The following is a 12706-nucleotide window of genomic DNA, read 5'->3' on the forward strand; positions in this document are numbered from 1 at the left end:
TGAGGATGAAGTGATCCAGGCATCTGAGAAATATGAACAGTTTTTGGAGCGTTCTTAACTTTTAGTGGAAGGAGAACTGAAACTATGGTAGAAAAGTTACTGAAACAGTAACTGAAACATTAAAGAACTGTGACAAGCATTTTTTCCCAAATGTATATGTTTTACTTCAAATATTTGGGACTATTCCTGTCACCACAAGCACTTCTGAACGAAGCTTCTCTACTTTGAGAAGAATAAAGACTTATTTGCGTAACACAATGGGGCAGGTCAGACTAAATGGATCGGCTCTTAGACATAAAGGAAGAGATGTGGACATTGAAAGTATCATTGACATATTCAGTAAAAAGAAACAGAGGCAAATGAGCATGACAAATTGGGCAGAAGACGGAAATATACAGTGAACTTTGTCACAGACTTTTTTTTATATTCATGTCAAGTTCAAGTTTTTACATTCTTGTCACCTTCTATATCCAGAAAATTAATGAAAACTTATTTGTTGTAAGATGACCTTTTTCATGATTTATGTAAGTTATAAAATCTCCCATGTGAAAATAAGTTTCTTTTCCCGGAACTCCACAATAGTTACAAAAAGCTACTATAAGCAATACCAAATTTTACCAATTTGTCGGCGGAGGACCCCAACAAGACCCCATTATTCATCTCCCGGGTGTGAAAGCTGTCACGGGGACCGCAAGTAACGCCGAGAGGTACTGTGAGACTCTGAAAAAAACCCTAAATGGGCAATTCTGAACCGGAGAAGAGGAATTTAGAGCAAGGTTGTACACATTCTCCATGACAACACTCGCCCACACATCGCTCGGCAAACCGTTCCTCTCCTGCAATAGTTTCAGTGGAACATAATCACCCACCCACCCTATAGTCCTGATTTGGCGCCCAGTGACTATCACCTGTTGTCCCCTAGGTTAAAAGAACATTTGGCTGGAAAGCGATTCAGCTCCGATGAAGAGGTGAAAGAAGAGGTTCATAACCTTCTGAACAGCATGGCGGCGAGCTGGTATGACATGGGCATGCAAAACTGCTACAGCATCTACAAAAATGCATCGACAGAAATGGTGATTATGTCGAAAAATAGCTAAATGTTCAAGCTGTAAACTGATGAAAACCCTTGTAGAAATAAACAGGTCTATGTACTTATAAAAAAATAGGAGGCCCTACTTTTGGGATTATCCTCGTATAAATGACATAATAATTAGAATGATTACACCGTGCTAAACTATTTTCATACAACACATAGCATCAAGAGACTGTGATGCCAAACCAACAAATGAGGAAGAAACTAAATCTCTTCTGGGTCTGTCGATATTGGCTGGGCATTACAAGGCAGGAGACCAAAATATGGAAGGACACAAATTTCGGAATTGCAGTATTTCATGCAACAATGAGTTTAAGGCACTTTCGTTTCTTGTTGCATTGTTTGAGATTCAATGATATTCAAGACAGACCACAGTGTAGAGAACTTGATCGCCTAGCTGCGTTCATAGAAGTGTTTGAATAATTCAAGTCAAGCTGTGTCAGTAAATAATTACTGACTACGTCCAAATATACGACAGTCGGTGAACAACTGGTTGCATTTAGCGGCAAATGCAGTTTCCGACAGTATATACCAAGCACACCTGTGAAATATGGTTTGAAAATTTTAAGTGACGCAAGAACATGGTATACTTTGAGGATGGAAAGCTATGTTGGGGAACAGGCGGAGGATCCCTTTGCACTGTCAAACTCGCCTAAGGAGATAGTAAATAGACTTGTACGGCCTATCGATGGTACAGGACGCAATGTGCCACTAAACAATTTTTTTCGTTCCATACCACTGGCTGAAGCAATGTGTCACTAAACAACTGGTTTCGTTCCATACCACTGGCTGAAGAGCTCCTGAAAAAGAAACTTACAGTCGTAGGAAATCTTAGAAAGAATAAGAGGGAGCTCCCTCCAGACTTTGATTGCACGAGAGGTCGTGAACTTAGAAGCAGCCGTTTTGGATTCAGAAAGGATATCACCATATTTTGATATGCGCCGAAGAAGGGCAAAACTGTTATTCTCCTTTCATCTTTGAATCATGACGGTGCCATTGACGCTAATACTGCAGAGGAAAAGAAACCAGAAATTATAACAATGTACAATAATACCAAAAAAGGTGTTGACACAATAGATGAAATGTGCACTACTTATTCAACCTCAGTAAAAACTAGACGCTGGCCACTTGCCTATTTTTCCGAATGATTGACAGTGCTTGCATTAATGCCTTCATAATATATGCAAATAATGACAATAAGACGATTTCCTGAAGAATGTTTTTACATAATGTCAGAAGGTTGTTAGCAAATCCCATAGTGTGCAAGAGAGCAGCCATCCACTCTATGCCTAATCAAGTTAGACAGAAAGCTGCTAAAATGCCGGGAATTGAAGACAGCAACAATGCACTACCTTCTGAACAATGACTACTTAAGTCCAGGTGCTGCACAGTTTGTCCTCAGAGTAAAGATATAAAAGTTAAATCGCACTGTGCTCGACACTTGAAAGTTATGTGTGTAAATGACATGAGAAATGTGTGTGAGAAGTGTTACGATAACGCACCCCTGGCAGCCAGTGATAGTGACTGATTTCATAAAATGTTTGTATCAGTTGACTGAACAAATGTTTAATAATATGTATAATGTAATACAGTATGAAGAATAACAGAAATAAATAATTAAACCAAATATTGTAAGAAAGTGGGAATTATTGCATTTGTTTCAATAAACTCAATTTAAAGATTAGATTAGATTAGATTCAGTTTTCGTTCCATAGACCCAAAAAATGAGATGATTCTCGTGGGTGTGGAACATGTCAGAAACTATAACATAAAATATTTGAATATATGTGTAATACTTACTACCCTGATCATTTGTCAGGAGATAGTTGAAATGGGTTAATACAATGCAGTAAACTGGAACAGCTAATATTTACAGAATTAACACACTGTCAGAATGAAACACTGTTATGCACTATTAATAAGACCTGAGTTTCTCCTGGCGTATACAACTTTCAAATAACTTCCGGGAATTCAGCCAGGTAACACTTTCAGCGACCGCCGATATTTCGGCGGGAGAACACCCCGCCATTTTCAAGGCCTTGAAAATGGCGGGGTGTTCTCCCGCCGAAATATCGGCGGTCGCTGAAAGTGTTACCTGGCTGAATTCCCGGAAGTTATTTGAAACACTATTAATAAGTTTATCATACACAAAATACCTAATCTTGACTGTTATGACCAAGTGTCGTCAAAACTGAAATCTAACAGATATTTTTATTTAAGCTGGCGTAAGAGTCTCTGTTCATAAATTCATTTATGGAGTAGAAGGAGTTGCCTATCAAAAAGTCTTTCAAACTCTGTTTAAACCATACTTTATCTGCAATCAAGTTTGCTTACAGTTGCTGGCAATTTATTGAAAATGTGTGTTCCTGAATATTGGACCCCTTTCTGGACCAAGGTAAGTGATTTTAGGTCTTTATGTAGAATGCTCTTATTCCTAGTATTGATACTATGTATTGAGCTCTTGGTGGAAATAGAGATGTATTACTTAGACAAAGTTCTTTGGACAGGTTTCTACAAGATGTTCTTGAATTTGCACCACAAATGATTCTTATCATACACATTAGCACCCTAAAATCTTTTGCTCAGTTTGATGAGTTGCCTCAGAATGTGATCCCATATGATATAATAGAATGAAAGTAAGCGAAGTATGCAAGTTATTTTGTTTTTGTATCTCCTACATCTGGGATCATTCTCATGGCAAATACAGACTTGTTTAGGCGCTTAAGCAATCCTGTGGTATGCCCTTCCCAACTGAATTTATTATCAAGTTGTAATCCCAGAAATTTAACACTGTCAACCTTTTCTTTCTGCATGTCTTCATATGTTATACATGCTGGAAGGAAATCTCTTACAGGTTCTGAACTGCATACAGTGGGTCTCCTCAAAGTTTAATGACAGTGAATTAGCTTTCAACCACTTATTAATGTCAGTGAAAATTTGATTAGCAGCTATTTCTAAACATGTTCTTGACTTGCTACATATTGCAATGTACATCACCTGTAAACAAAACAAACTTAGCATCTGGCAATGTAACAGATGAGAGATCATTAATGTGCACTAGAAAAGAAATGGACCCAAGGTGGAACCTTGAGGAACACCACATGTAATTAATTCCCAGTCAGATGAAGACTGACTGCTTACTCCACAGGTATTTTGCAATGACACCCTTTGTTTCCTGTTATCTATATAAGACCCAAACCATTTTGCAGCATTGCCAGTGACATCATAATATTCTAATTTACTCAAGAGAATGCTGTGGTTCACACAGTCAAAGGCTTTTGACAGGTTACAGAAAATGCCAGTAGCCTCTAATTTATTATGTAATGAATTAAGTAGTAACTAATTTATTATCTAATGAATTAAGTAATGTTAAATAAAAGGATAATGTACTCAGAGATAATAATTCTAAATAGCCATTTGTAAAGTAAACATATTCATACCAGTGATAGGCTGCACAAGAATGTCATTATAGCCGCTTTTATTTGGTGTGTTAGCAACACCCTGAGCGACTATTAACGCTACGAAAAGCCTCACGACCTCACAATGGTTCATAGTTCAAAAACTTGCTCAACAAATATAATATTTTAGACACGGGTTTATAGAGTTAGACGTTCTGTCTACTGCTTCATAGTACAGGGTTATTACAAAAGATTGAAGGGATTTCACAGCTCTACAATAACTTTATTATTTGAGATATTTTCACAATGCTTTGCACACACATACAAAAACTCAAAAAGTTTTTTTAGGCATTCACAAATGTTCGATATGTGCCCCTTTAGTGATTCGGCAGACATCAAGTCGATAATCAAGTTCCTCCCACACTCGGCGGAGCATGTCCCCATCAATGAGTTCCAAAGCACCGTTGATGCGAGCTCGCAGTTCTGGCACGTTTCTTGGTAGAGGAGGTTTAAACACTGAATCTTTCACATAACCCCACAGAAAGAAATCGCATGGGTTTAAGTCGGGAGAGCGTGGAGGCCATGACATGAATTGCTGATCATGATCTCCACCACGACCGATCCATCGATTTTCCAATCTCCTGTTTAAGAAATGCCGAACATCATGATGGAAGTGCGGTGGAGCACCATCCTGTTGAAGGATGAAGTCGGCGCTGTCGGTCTCCAGTTGTGGCATGAGCCAATTTTCCAGCATGTCCAGATACACGTGTCCTTTAACGTTTTTTTCGCAGAAGAAAAAGGGGACGTAAACTTTATAAACTGTGAGATTGCACAAAACACGTTAACTTTTGGTGAACTGCGAATTTGCTGCACGAATGCGTGAGGATTCTCTACAGCCCAGATTCGCACATTATGTCTGTTCACTTCACCATTAAGAAAAAATGTTGCTTCATCACTGAAAACAAGTTTCGCACTGAACGCATCCTCTTCCATGAGCTGTTGCAACCGCGCCGAAAATTCAAAGAGTTTGGCTTTGTCATCGGGTGTCAGGGCTTGTAGCAATTGTAAACGGTAAGGCTCCTGCTTTAGCCTTTTCCGCAAGATTGTCCAAACCGTCGGCTGTGGTACGTTTAGCTCCCTGCTTGCTTTATTCGTCGACTTCCGCGGGCTACGCGTGAAACTTGCCCCCACGCGTTCAACCGTTTCTTCGCTCACTGTAGGCCGACCCGTTGATTTCCCCTTACAGAGGCATCCAGAAGCTTTAAACTGCGCATACCATCGCCGAATGGAGTTAGCAGTTGGTGGATCTTTGTTGAACTTCGTCCTGAAGTGTCGTTGCACTGTTATGACTGACTGATGTGAGTGCATTTCAAGCACAACATACGCTTTCTCGGCTCCTGTCGCCATTTTGTCTCACTGCGCTCTCGAGCGCTCTGGCGGCAGAAACCTGAAGTGCGGCTTCAGCCGAACAAAACATTATGAGTTTTTCTACGTATCTGTAGTGTGTCGTGACCATATGTCAATGAATGGAGCTACAGTGAATTTATGAAATCGCTTCAATCATTTGTAATAGCCCTGTATATTTATTTCCTGATGAAGTTTTTTGTTAGTAATCCACTGAATTCAAAAGCATAATGATGTACATAGTTACAATACCAGAAGAGAAAAATGACATTCACCACTCCACATTAGAATTGTTTTTAGCACAAAATGGGGTGCACAATACAACTAAAATTTTTCATCACTATTCTGGGGATGTAAAATGTCTGACAGAAAGCAAACTGAAAAAGTTTCCCTTCACAACTCCTTCTGTTGCATAGAAGAATTTCTATTATAGTTATAAGGTAAGTGTGGTGAGTGGAAATTACTGACTCACATCTGTCTTTAAAAAAAATACTGACAATTTAACTCGGGAAGCGAACTCGTTCCACATCATTACGATTTATCGTGCAAAACGATCCATGGATCAACTAATTACTAACCAAGCGTTGTTGCGATTTTTCTTAATGTCGCAAAAAGTCGACTTAACACTGCCAAACTGTCACAAAACACTGATTTGAATTGTATCAAACAGCCACATTTTATCCTTCTACGTTATGCTCCCTTCAATATGCAGAACTCAGCAGCTCGACTTTGTTGCGTGACTGTGATTGCTTGTTTGTGACCAGCAATGATACAATTATCTGGGGAGTGTCTCCCGACAGTACGCACTTGGCTGTTTTGACGTTTGGCTGCCGGAAGTTACGTGACTGTCCCTTCAGTAAACACTTGGCTGCGAGGACGGTTTTCATACAGTTGCACCCGTGAAGACTGAAGGAATGAGTTAAGCTTGAAGTAATTTCTATCTTATGTTTTAGTCCTTCATGTTCAATAAACAGAATAGTGTAAAAGTTCCGCAGTAGGCCCATATTGAAATTTACGTAACTGATATATGTGCGTACAGATACGCCGAAATATTCAGTCGATTAGTGTCGGTTTTTTTTCTGTGGATCTTAGTTGTTACAACGAAATGTGCGTTAAATATGGAAAATAAATGTGGTTAAAAAGTTAACACAAGGCTATACTGCTCCTAAGTTTGCTACCTCGGTTTATTTCGCATTCACATGTAGGGTGACCAAACCGGGGAATATCAAGTATTTTTAATATTTTGGACGACGAAAAGTGGCTTTTAATTAGCCATAGTATAGTTCCAGCCCTGTTGAGAACCTGCACAAGGAATGCTGTATGGTGAAAAAAGATCATGACTACACCTGAACAGAGTCATAATTTGTACAACTCTATTAAACGTCATTAGCTTCCAGCAAAACAAAAAAAAAAACTTCCCTAAACATAACAACTTGACAGCTGAAAAGCTTTAAAGTGTTTACTCTGAGCTTAGATATAACGTAATGGATAATGCTACATGGCCCAAAAATACTGTGATGTATCGTTTTTTTATTCCAGAGAGTCGCCAATATTCCTGTGAAATAATCTTTTCTGTGACAAACAGAAAGAAGAATTAAGTGTAAACGGATCACATACTGCTCAGAAAGTTACTCCCATAATCCCAAGCAGTGCCTGTGTCTTAGAACTAAACTTAGTGTGTTATCACTCTTTATAGAAGTGAAGCCAATTTTACTGTGTCTGTGTAAACATTAGTTATCAGCACAATAAACATCAACATGAATGGCGTCTTCGAACAGGATGCCTCGTCACGTGAGACCAACTTCCGGTCAGTAAACGTCAAAACAGCCAAGTACGTACTGTCGGGAGACACTCCCCAATTATCTGCCACGGGTGAACGGATTTGGTGCAGTTAGTCGGTGTGGCGGGGGGGGGGGGGGGGGGGGGGGGGAGAGAGGTGGGTGCATACAACATTCTACATACATCAGCATGGCGTTAATTTTGTCTGGTACATTAACGCGGCGTGTTTCAGTCTCATATACATTAACGCAGCGTGTTATATATAGTTCGAATCATCGCGATGTGATGTTTTCAAGATCAACTTTGGTACAATTAAAATACGTCTTTGGCTCTTCTCTTGCCGCTCTATAGTCTATGGTTCTAGCGTGTGTGTCGTTTGAAAGTTGTTTAGTGTTTACAGTTGCCGAGAGCCGGAGAGCAGGAGACGCGGTATTATTTTGATAGCATCATGTCATGATGTTTCGCAGTTCCATTGGTATCAGTACTGACGGGATATATAAAAGCGTTTCGTGCTAGACGTATTAGGAAAAAAATATATTACGATAAAAACTTCATAAGCAGCATGGAAATCGAGAAAGAAGTGTGGAAATCAGTGTTGCAAATTCTCATGTTTCAGCCTGTAATGGAACTGAAAAATGTCACCGAATTGTTATCGGAACTGAATGGTAAAAATGTTATTGCCTTCTGTCGTTGCCATATTGCCTTTGTGTCCATATTTCTTAGTTCATTCTCTTGCAATCGTCTTTTACCTGTTTCATTAATTTACCTGTAGCATGAATGTCATTTTGATTGCCATTCCTTCGTTCTTTTTTAGACAGAAGAACAGTGGCGGTTGATTTAGACAGTGTTATTCACCAGATAAATCGGCATGTGAATCGACACGGACAGCAGTTAACTAAACAGATCTGTGAAATCACAGAAAATGAATATCTCATCTTATTCAGTACGAGCAACAACGCAGCTATTCAGTATGTTGATATTATTTACCTTTTGAGCGTAATCATTTCGCAAGTTCGGTTTGAAAGAATGATCGTTAATTCCAGAACTTGCCTTCTATTTTAATTGGGCTTTTGCATACTTTACATGGCTATAATATTTTCCACTCGTTCATCAGTTGTTTACAAACACCATGGTAGTTCTTTATCTAAAACTACTACTACCATTTGGGTAGGGCCTATAATTAAGTCTAAGATAAGCTTGTGTTTTATGACAGTTTCGCAATGTTAGTTCACATTCCCATTTCCATAGTCTTTGAGTGCTCCTAAAAAACACACACAGACACACACACACACACACACACTCTACCAGTGATAAATGTGTATTGTAGGCCATAAATGGACAACTTCTTATCCTTCAGGAGATTACACACTGCTTATCCCAAATACAGCATGTTAGACTGCAAGGAAAAGTACACATGGTGTAAAAACTACCATGCCTTTGCTTTGTAGAAGGCTTCAGATACTTAGTAGGTCAAAAACATAGAACTGTTCTCTGATAGTGGGCTGTGGTTTGAGTTTAGTTGCCATGTTGTGAATTTAATCTCCACCCATGCAGTAGCCTACCATCACTGTTATTCACTAAATGGCTATATGAACTTTGTAGTACATTAGCTTACTGGTACATGTAATTTATGTTATTTCATTGTAAACACTGTGGCTTGATTTCAAGATTGAGCATGTATTTACACATGATCATTTTTAGTGTTTCCTTAGGCCTTCGGGCATTGTGGGTTTCTTGCTGACACTCTTTGGCTGACCAGTCAACCACGTGTCTATACCACCTCCTGTTTAATTGGTCTGAGCCTCACCTGGTCAGATTTAACTCTTGAACACGAGGGATATGCACATCTACCACTTTCTTCCATACCACTGTAATTATAATTAAACCTATGTATGTGGTGTCTGTTCTTTTGGATACTATTAATTAATGTTCGAAGGACTAACAGACATGGTTTGTGGGTAGGCATTAATTTAATTCAAAGAGGAAAGTTGAAAATTTGTGCTGGACTGGGAATCAAACCTATGTCTCCTGCTTACTAAGCAGATGCTGTGACCACTGAGCCATCTGGACACAGCTGTTATTGCAACTCCTAGACTACCCTACCACACCTCCTATCAGACCCGAATTCTCAATTTATTCACACACTGCTAGGATAGTGCCCGGCCCATTATTGTCATTACTTGCGGCATTTCGCCGATTCCCATAAGAGTTCGATCTGGTGTGTATCCATACTGAAGAGATCATTGGCCATCTTTGCCCTAATTCGATATTTGTGGTGTTCGTTCTTTTGGGCAGGTCAGAAAGAACAGACACCATTTTGATCCAGGTTCAAACTCTTATGGGAATCAGCAAAATACCGCAGATACCATAATCAGAATAATGGGTAGAGGCACTACATTAGTGATGTGTGATTACGTTGAAAATTTGGGTCTGATGGAAGGCAGTCGGTGTACTTACGATAAGCACTGTGTATGGATGGCTTAGTGGTTAGAGCATCTGCCTAGTAAGCAGGAGACCCAAGTTCAGTTCCCTGTCCAGTACAAATTTTCAATTTCCCTATTGATTTAAATCAATGCTCGCTCACAGACAATGTGTGTAGTTGCTTTGTGTAATTATTAAATCTATCTGCTTTGCTGTTGTTAGTATATTCAGTTCAAAGGCTAGTTTGATGCATATATCCACACCAGCCTATCCTGCACAAAGTGACTCATCTCTTGTAAATAACTGCAAACTAGGCCTACATCCATTTGAACCTGCTTATATATTTTAGCAACCCCTCCCCCCCCCCCTAAAAAAAACTCTCCCTCCCCTTCTTTCCACTCCCAAACTGACGATTCCTTGATACCTCAGAATGTGTCCAAACAATTGTTCCCTTCATTTAGTTAGGTTGTACCATAATTTTCACTCCACTCACAATTCAGTTCAGTCCCTTCTCCTTCACTATTCAGTCTACCTATTTAATATTCAGCCTTCTTCTGGAGCACCACATTTAAAAAACTTCTATTCCCTTGTTGTCTGAACTGCGTATATCATTCACGTTTCACTTCCATACTAGGCCGTAATTCAGATAATCCTTCAGAAAAGACTCCCCGAGATTTAAGTTCATGTTTGACATTAAGAAATTCCTCTTTTTTTCAGAAATACTTTTCTTTCTACTGCTTGTCTGCATTTTGTGTAATCTCTATTTTTTTTGACATACGCCACTTTATTGCCCAAAAGGCAAAATTCATCTACTACTTTGAGTCTCACTTTTCCTAGTCTAATTCTCTCAGCATCATCCAGCTTAAACTACCTTCCATTACCCATGTTTTACTATTGTTTATGTTAATCTTCTCTTGTATCCATTTTTTATTAAACTGCTCTTCCTTGTCCTTTGCCGTCTCTGATAGAATTTTGATGCCTTCATAAAACCCCAAGTTTTTAATTGTTCTCCTGAACTTTCAGTTCCCTTTACAAATTTCTCCTTGGTTTCCTGCACAGTTTGCTCTGTGTACAGATTGTGTAACATCAAGGATTGACAATAACCCTGTTGGACTCTTCTCAGTTACTGCTTCTTTTGTATCCTTCAACCCTTGTAACTGCTCTCTGGTTTCTATATAATTTGTAAATAACCTTTTGTTATCCGTATTTTACCCCTGCTAGCTTCAGCATTTCAAATAGTGTAGTCAGTGTGGTCAGAAACTCTCCAAATCTATAAAATTATTTAATTACTTTCCTTAAACCTATTTTCTGATGGAAGTTGTAGGGCCCATATTGCCTTTTATGTTCGTACTTTTCGTAGATGCCCAGAATGGTTCCCGAGGTTGGTTTCTACGTTTTCCCATTCTTCCTTAAATAATTTGTCAGTGCAGTAAATTTTCAACTATTCGGGCAATGTGACAGAAGGTCACATTGGATAGGCTGGAGTTCTATAGTTTCTCTTTTCTGACCCTAGCTGTACTATACAAAACACCTTTTTTATACCAAAACCTAATTGCATTAACATTTTCTCACTTCGTACGTAATACATGCTAGTTACATATGTTTGTTATGTATGTACTGCGCCCTTCAAAAAATGTTGAAGAAAAAATAAAATGATCTGCATGGTAAAGTATGAATGTATGATTACTTACGTGTGAAACACCAGGCCTAGCAACAAAGATGAAACACAAAGATTTGAGGTTCTAAGAAAGCCTTTGGTAGGTGACTGTTCCCCTCCTTTAGCCCTTTCCCACATTGTAGTATCCTTCCACTTAAGCAAACAGATGATATCCACTGGCATTGCTTCCTCCTGCTCACTTATGTACTTGCAGCATTGCCTCAGCCATCTTTAACCTTCCCAAATATGGGATGATATTTCTCTTCCTCCTGCATCACCATTTCCATAATATCATCATCACTTGCCTGTCATTCTGTGACGTCCTATGTGTCGACATCCTCACAGTGTGGTACATTTTTGGTTTCACATGTGGGGTCAAAGTTAAAGGTCCACATCATGGTATAAAAGAATTTACCAAGACCTCACAAATAATATGTTCAGAATCTCTTCCCACACATTGGTCAACCATCTTATGACACCTAGCAAGTCAATCCTCTTCAGAATGGTTACACAGTTCATTATTAGCAATCGCTGATATCAATTAAATAAGAAGAAGGTGGCAAAACTTCTTTAGCATTTCGAGGGTGCCCTCGAAACTTCTTTAGCAGCTGAGGGCAGCTGACATCTTGTACAACTTTTTGTGCTCTTTTAAGCGACATACTGAAAAAAGATTTCTTTAGCTATTTTCATGTGGACAATTTGAATCAAAGTGGGCTGTAAAAATAGATGCTTAACAAAATTTAGTCTCTAGCTTTTTATATCTCCAGAAATAATTGCAGGATAAACCTGACATCTTGCACCTAATAACTTACCGCTACAAGGTCTTAGAACGTAAAATTCCATTCTCTCACTGTTTTCCAGTAGCTTACAAATTGAGGGGAAAGTTGACAATTTTTGTAAAAATGCCAAAAGTGGGTATTTTTAATCCACTTTTATGAAGAGAGTTTTCAGCAA

At 38.9% G+C, this 12706-nt stretch overlaps 1 protein-coding gene across 6 annotated transcripts in view; it reads left to right on the top strand.

The window, feature by feature from the left end:
- Positions 1 to 7899: 7899 nt before the first annotated feature.
- LOC126418630 (non-structural maintenance of chromosomes element 1 homolog) overlaps positions 7900 to 12706 on the top strand; it is a 44325-nt gene continuing 39518 nt past the window's right edge. For 5 of the 6 annotated variants that reach the window (XR_007575878.1, XR_007575880.1, XR_007575876.1 and 2 more), the window contains exons 1-2: positions 7901 to 8339; positions 8489 to 8642. Coding sequence is in view for 1 of the 6 variants with exons in the window: in XM_050085475.1 (XP_049941432.1) it covers positions 8237 to 8339; positions 8489 to 8642 (257 nt within the window). In the remaining 5 variants the exon portion in view is untranslated. Of the gene's footprint in view, positions 8340 to 8488; positions 8643 to 12706 lie in introns of all 6 variants that reach the window. The other variant, XR_007575879.1, reaches the window with a different exon arrangement.

The sequence above is a fragment of the Schistocerca serialis genome, chromosome 9 (genome assembly GCF_023864345.2).
Source record: "Schistocerca serialis cubense isolate TAMUIC-IGC-003099 chromosome 9, iqSchSeri2.2, whole genome shotgun sequence".
NCBI classification, from domain to species: domain Eukaryota; kingdom Metazoa; phylum Arthropoda; class Insecta; order Orthoptera; family Acrididae; genus Schistocerca; species Schistocerca serialis.